Source organism: Lemur catta, chromosome 5 (genome assembly GCF_020740605.2).
Source record: "Lemur catta isolate mLemCat1 chromosome 5, mLemCat1.pri, whole genome shotgun sequence".
Classification (NCBI taxonomy): Eukaryota; Metazoa; Chordata; class Mammalia; order Primates; family Lemuridae; genus Lemur; species Lemur catta.
This window is the reverse complement of record NC_059132.1, coordinates 77,962,642-77,970,120: the sequence shown is the minus strand read 5'-3', so window position 1 is coordinate 77,970,120 and position 7,479 is coordinate 77,962,642. Positions and strand designations below refer to the sequence as shown.

The following is a 7,479-nucleotide window of genomic DNA, read 5'->3' as shown; positions in this document are numbered from 1 at the left end:
CATGTGGTGTATTCAAACATATGTGATTCTAATAACATATTTAATAGTTGGAAATTATATTTGCTTGTATTGAAATTCTCGTATTGATAAACTTCAGTATGTGCTTCATCTTTGTCATCAATAGAAATACTCTTAAAATATTGCAGCAATTATGATATTTGTTTCATACTGATTAAAATATGAATTGGCCATTTTCTGCTCTAAATATGTACTTTATAACATGGACTAGCAGTTTTGAACATCATCTAAGTTTATACTAAGACTTTTCTGCAAGGAGAATATTTTTTTTTTACTTCATATAATTTGCACTTTCTATCTAAAGAATATACTGTAGTTCATTCATACTTTTTCAGATTATCACTCAACCATTCAAGCATGAGTAATTCAAAGGGACTTTTAAAATCAAATTTTCCTATTATAATTTACATGAAAATTCTTCATGTTGCAGGAAGAAAAAACACCAAACACAATTCCCATTCAGGACCCCACATGTTCTATTTAATTTCAAGGAGTGGTGGGGTAGAAGGGAGGCTTAAAACCCTCTCTACACTTCCTGGCTGGGCACTGTGGCTCACAACTATAATACGAGCACTTTGGGAGGCTGAGGTGGGAGGATCACTTGAGGCCAGGAATTTGAGATCAGCCTGGGCAGCATAGTCAGACCCTGTCTCTAAAAAAAAAAAAAAAAAATTAAATAAAAATAATAGGGAGGCCCAAGCGGTGCAATCGGTGGCTCCCCGCGCCCGGATCGGGGCCGAACCTGGGGCGGGAACCGAGGTTGCAGCAGGTAGCAGGAAAGATGACTACGCTCATGCGTCAGGACCTCAACTTTGGCCAGGTGGTGGCCGACGTGCTCTGCGAGTTCCTGGAGGTGGCAGTGCACCTGATCCTGTATGTGCGCGAGGTCTACCCGGTGGGCATTTTCCAGAAGCGCAAGAAGTGCAAGGTACCGGTCCAGATGTCCTGCCACCTGGAGCTGAATCGGTATATCCAGGACACACTGCACTGCGTCAAGCCGCTCCTGGAGAAGAATGATGTGGAGAAAGTGGTGGTGGTAATTTTGGATAAAGAGCACCGCCCAGTGGAGAAACTCGTCTTTGAGCTCACCCAGCCTCCGCGGCTACGGATCAGCTCAGACTCCCTGTTGTCTCACATGGAGCAGCTGCTCCAAGTCTTCATCCTGAAACTCAGTGTGTGCGACGCCGTCCTGGACCACCCCCGCCCAGGCTGTACCTTCACAGTCCTGGTGCACACGAGAGAAGCTGCCACTCGCAACATGGAGAAGATCCAGGTCATCGAGGACTTCCCCTGGATCCTGGTGGATGAGCAGGACGTCCACATGCATGACCCCTGGCTGATACGCCTAAAAACCATGACGTCAGACATTTTAAAGATGCAGCTCTACGTGGAAGAGAGAGCTCATAAAAGCAGCTGAGGATACACCTGCCACTCCACTGATGCTAGAACTGTCAGACTTTGGGGGCCCCCAGCCTAGAGCAACGCTGCAGAGCCACCTTTATTCCAAGTGCTCTTATTGCCTCTTTGTAAGGACCACTCGCCCTCCAGCCCAGGGCTGCTCAGGTCTGGTTGCCTTCATGGAGGAAGCATCCCCCAGGGCCGTGCAGGGTGCTGGGACCTTGATTTCTCAGCCTCCTGGGGTTCAGCCGGCCAACAATGTCTGTCTCAAATACTGTGCTGTGAGTTGTTTCAATAAAGGGGCCCCAAGGCCGGGGCTGGAAAAAAAAAAAAAAAAAAAAAACTCCACACTTGCTGATACATATTATGGTAAATTTTAATTTTTCCTTTTCTGTGCTGATAGAAAGTAAGGACAAGAAACAAATACAAAACAAATTCTGATACAACAGGCTGATTGCTTTGAAGTAAGAAAAGAAAGTAACTGTCTGATAGAAATGTAAGGAAACCTGTGATGTTTTCGTGCTGCTACTATGAAAGATGTGATGGTTCAGTATGTAACCTTTCATCTTAAATTCCTGAGTGCCTAAAACCAAATTGGAACAAAAGGGTTAATAGCTGTATGTAAATCTGTGTAGAGTTAGAAGTATAAGAAAAAAAGAAATGGGTAAAATCTGAGTTTTGTAATATACCTTTTAAATTTAGAAGTTTTAATGACTCTTACGTGCTTTATGTTTGGATTTCATGGATAACATTTCAAAAATAAATATGAATGTTATTCTAAATAAGAGAGCAGTAACACCAAGACACTTCATGATAAAACTTTTGAAAAGTAAAGAAAAAGAAATAACCTTGAAAGCAGCAAGAGAAACCATACTTTACCTATAAGGAAAAACCCAATTCAAATGACAATATATTCTTCATCAGAAAACCACAGAGGCCAGAAAAAAAAAAAAGTAGCACATTTTTTCAAATGCTAAAAGAATCAGCTCTTAATTTTATATCTAACAAACATATCCTTTAGAAAGGAAGGGGCGATCCAGATAGTCTTAGTTGAAGGAAAACTAAGACAAATTTGTTGCCAGTAAACCTACCTTAAAAAAATGCAAAATATAGAAAGATTAGGTAGGTGTGGTGGCGCATGCCTGTAGTCCCAGCTACTCGGGAGGCTGAGGCAGGAGGATACCTTGAGCCCAGAAGTTTGAGGTTGCAGTGAGCTATGATCGCTGCACTCTAGCCCAGATGACAGAGCAAAACCCTATCAAAAATAAATAAATAAACAAACAGAAAGGAAATAATAAAAGAAAGCAGAAAGCATTTTGGAACATTAAGAAGGATAATGGACAGAGCTAATGTGAATACATTTTTCTCCTCTTCTTGAGTTTTCTCATTTGTGCTTGACAGAGCAAAAAATATAACATTGTCTGATGTGGGCATTAATGTATGTAGAGGAATATTTAAAATAATCACATTATAAGTAGTGGAGGAGTAGAGACTTAAAAGGAGGTGAAGTTTCTATGCTTCCTTTGAACTGGTAAAATGTTGACAACAGTAGATCTCTGTTGTGATGGAATAGTTCTGAATCTTGATTGAGGTGTGGGGGTTAACAGATCCATATGTCTGTTAAAGTGACATGGAACTACAGTTGTCCCCCAGTATCCTGGGGAGATTAGTTCCAGGGCCCTCTCCACATATCAAAATCTGCTCACACTCAAGTCCTGTAATCAGCCCTGGGGAACCTGAGTATAAGAAAAGTCGGCTCTCCATATACTTCGGTTTCCCTTGACACAAATACTATATTTTTGATCCAGTTTCAGTTGGAAAAAACCCATGTATAAGTGGACCTGCACAATTCTAACCTGTGCGATTCAAGGGTCAATTAATTGTATACTTACATATTGCACCAATGTAAATTCCTGGTTTTGATATTGACTATAGTTATACAAGATGCACTGGAGAAATTCAGTGGAAGGTGTACGGAAACTCTAGGTATTACCTTGCAACTTCTGGTAAATCTACATTTATTTCAAAATAAAAAACTAAAACACAAACATTCACATATATACACACACTTGGAAAAACACTGTCTTAAAGAATATTGGTTTGACAAGACTTATTTCTGAGTGTGCCAGCTCATTTATTCCATTCAGAAGGATTCATGATTTTAAATTTCCCAATGGCATAGACTCCATGAATAGAAATTTTTTACAAAATATTCCTTCAAATCACTTTAAGCCCAGCAATATGTAAAAAAAAAAAAAAAAAAAAAAAAATGGTTGCCAGGAGATGTCTGAGTTATTCCTTTCAAATAGGTAGAAATTAAACCAGCTGTATGATTCATTAAGGGAAAACAATTTCTAATTTTGAAATACTGAAAATGAATGGCTTGTTTTTGGTTTGTTTAAACTTATTTTGAAATCTATTTTCATAGAAGGTTGTAAAGCAACGTGCAGACAAGTCGCATTCCCTATAGCCTCTTCCAATGGCAATGTCTTACATGACTACAGTTCAGTATCACAACCACAAAATGTACAATGACACGCTGCAGAGGCTATTCAGAATTCACCAGTTATACATGATGTAATTTGTGTATGTAACTCTATTCAGTTTCATCACATTTGTAGCTGTGTGTAACCATGTCCATGATGAAGAGGGAAGGGGTGAAGGAAAGGGTATGGCTGTGTTAAGTAAGTTATAGGAGGCCGTTGGTTTGGATTGAGCTCCTGCACTAAGCCGGAGACCAAACAAAAATGGAGTCCGCAGGCTTAAATTCCTGACCACCAAACCTAGCTGAAACTAAATGGTTTATCTGACCTTGCAAGAAATCCAGAGAGAGGGCTAATAGGCAAATCCCCAAACAGGACAGTTTGAGCCTTCTTGGTAAGGAAATCCCGTCTGGTTTAACCTTTGCAAGGAAAGTAAACTGAAATGACCAAGCCACTTTTTGTTCTCTGTTTCTGCTGTCCTCAGCCCTTGCTATCTATAAAGCCCAACTCCTCTGCTTAGCTCATCAGAACACTCATCCTATTAATACTTTACAGAATGAGTTGTTCTCCAATTCTGGAATTACAAATAAAAGCCAATTATGATTTTTAAACGAAATTTGTTGTCATTTTATCTTTTGGCTGCTATAAAAGCATGAAAAGAGGGAGTCTTATGGTGATGATACAGTTGAGTGAATTGTTTTTTAAACTTAAATTGTAAAATTTGTTTCTATTAAAGGTCTTTAAAACGTATTTAGAGTACGGTTTATGCTGTTGTCACTGAGTTGAAATTCTCCATGAGTAAAACCAGAATAAACAAGCAAGAAAATGGTGATTTTAAAGGAACAATTTATCAAAATCACAGCATGCCATTCTCTTTTCAGATTGTCTTACCATTTAAATTAAAGTGTCTGGGGGTAAGAAGTATTTGACAACAAATAGAATTCAAATGGCCTCTTGTGTTTGTTAACCTTATTAATTGCTTTAACATCCAAGTGCCTACGTTTACTGGCATAGAAAGTTCCTGTTATTTATTGCCATTTATTGTGGAAGACCTTTGTTCTTTGTGTTTTTCAGCTCTGTTATTCTTGAGAGCCAGGAACCCTGACAGCTGCTGCCAGCCCTGTGCAGTTTGTTTAAAACAATAGGGAAAATTGCCTAGCAACCTCACATCCAGCTTCTGGTACCCTCTTGCAGACCCCATTCCACACACTCTGCTTATCTCCACAGGCTCACAGGGGAAAATAGACACACACACACACACACACACACACACAGACACAAACATACTCTCTCTCTCTCTCTCTCTAATCAAAACTAGACTGACTTTCATTTTTCTAAACAATATGTCTCCATTGCTCACAACATATGTGATTCTCCACCATGCAGATAAGAACTGGGTTATTACTAACCCTGAAGAGATCACATGAAAGTTTAGCCAAATGAATTTGTTCCCCTGCTTTTTAGAGCTTCCTGTTAGATATTTACATTTTAAAGACATGAATGTGCAGCCTCCACTGCTAAAATGAAAATAAAATATGCTCTTTATACTTTACTGACTATATATTGCCTTAAAACTTGGCATCATGTATTTTGTCAGTATTTGTCAATATTTTGACAAAGATGTGGGAAATGCAAGTTTACTTTGAATCTGTTTCAGAACATGGTGGAAGATTGAAACCAACATTGTTTGAATGTTGGTAATAGCCAGGTGTCAGGATGCTCCTGTTGTATTGCTTCTCCTACACTCCTGTTTAGAGTATCACTGGGCAATGTGAGAAGAAGACTATACCAAAGAATTAGAAGGCTTCATTTCAACTCTGAAGTTGTGTTTGTTTTGTTTTCTCCATGTGAATTGATTTCGGAAATGCCTTAATTACTTTATCCAAACATCCTCATCTGCAAAATAGGAAGTTATACCAAATGACTATTAAAGTCTCTTCTCATCTAATGTTTCATGGTTCCATAAATAGCTTTGATCTTCCATGAGTCTATTTTATATAGGAAATTGAGGAGAAGGGGGAAATGGTTATGAAAGATAGAGTTTATCCCTACTTTTAACTATGTTATCAGACCAAACATTGCTACCTGTAGAACTGGGAGAGAAGAGTGAGTCAAATGACCACGAACACCTATGTAAACCTGGTAAGATATTAGGGATACACATATGTACAAATATTCCATATAATAATAAAATACATTTTCCTATAAAATTATGGGAAATTATTTAAGGTCAAAAGTAGTGAAAGAAATTTTAACAGAGGTGTCAGAAACTATACATGTCCTGTGGACCAAATCCAGTCTACTGCCTAAGTTTATAAAGAAAGATTTATTGGAATACAGCATGCCCATTCATTTACATATAGTGCATGGCTGCTATCATGCTACAGTGGCAGAGCTGAGTGCTTGCAACAGAGGCCATATGTCTCACAAAGATGAAATATTTATTATTTGGCCCTTTATAGAAAATGCTGAGAAACATGTGGACTTCGGAAAATTGGGCTCCCTCAATATCATCGCCATTGACAAAATTCACTGCCATGATTGTAAATGTATCCATCAACCACATGAAGCTGATCACTTTACATTGCCATACACCTTCCATGTACCTTACTAGAATTAGAACAGTACTGTTTGATTTGTTAATCATGCATTACTCATTCTGAGGTAGCTAGGAGAATCTTTAAAATGGAAACACAGAATAATGTTAAATTAATGGAAAAAATGTTAATCGCTTTTTATTTCTTCCTTATTATTAATCCTTTCTACCCACCACCCTAAACAATAAAGAACAAGGAGATAGAGTTTTTTCTTGCTGGGAACTTCCCAAACAAATAGACAATTTTTGTTCTTTGTAATTATAATGTAGGTTAATAGGTCACATCATGATGCTCTAGGAAGATGCCTATAATGTCATACAAAGGGTCGTCACAGAGTAACAGACACAACACAGTTCCACTGCCATGAAATTAGAAACAAAATTTGAAGAACAAAGAAGGTGAGTTGTATCCATCTTTTTCCTACTGATTGTCAGCTGTCACAGGCTCTCCTGGGCTGTCTAGCTACTGCCCACATTGTCCATTATCATAATAAATGATGTTGCAGCCCAAGGTGACAGCAAGAATATGGTAAGAAACTGGTGCAAAAAGAGAAGAGGTGTAAAAGATGATTCAAAGTCAAGGAGAAGAAGGAAAAGAAAGAAAGAGTAGAGGGCACCGTATTGCATTCCACAAGTACAAATGAACAGAATAATTCAGGTGCTATGGTCTTCATGTAAAGCGTATTTGGCTAGAGTGATGGGAAGACATGGAAATTAAATAACGGGATAGTTAAATAAAGGAAAATAATTATAGACCTTGTGTGATAAGTTAAGACTCATTTTGGTACTCAGTTACCACTCAGTTTCTGCTATGGCAGGAGTTATTTAATCAACTATAACCTTTTATTCTTTGGCCTTGATTCTAGTCCTATATGCATCCTATCTGCTTTAAATATAAGACTTATTTTTGTAACTGTAAATATCCTTAAATCTGATCTCCGATTGCTGCCCAAGTTGGGTCAACATAGTCTCTTTGATGGTGAG

The 7,479-nt window shown here is 38.3% G+C and overlaps 1 protein-coding gene across 1 annotated transcript; it reads left to right on the top strand.

The window, feature by feature from the left end:
• Nucleotides 1-712: 712 nt before the first annotated feature.
• On the top strand, nucleotides 713-1,607 carry LOC123638515 (mitotic spindle assembly checkpoint protein MAD2B-like). Its single transcript, XM_045552168.1, has one exon. The coding sequence runs from the start codon at nucleotides 800-802 to the stop codon at nucleotides 1,433-1,435; it is 636 nt and encodes a 211-aa protein (XP_045408124.1). The 5' UTR covers nucleotides 713-799; the 3' UTR covers nucleotides 1,436-1,607.
• The last annotated feature ends 5,872 nt before the right edge of the window (nucleotides 1,608-7,479 follow it).

Coding starts and splice junctions, on each gene's coding strand:
- LOC123638515 (XM_045552168.1), top strand. CDS start 800: ATGACTACGCTCATGCGTCAGGACCTCAACTTTGGCCAGGTGGTGGCC.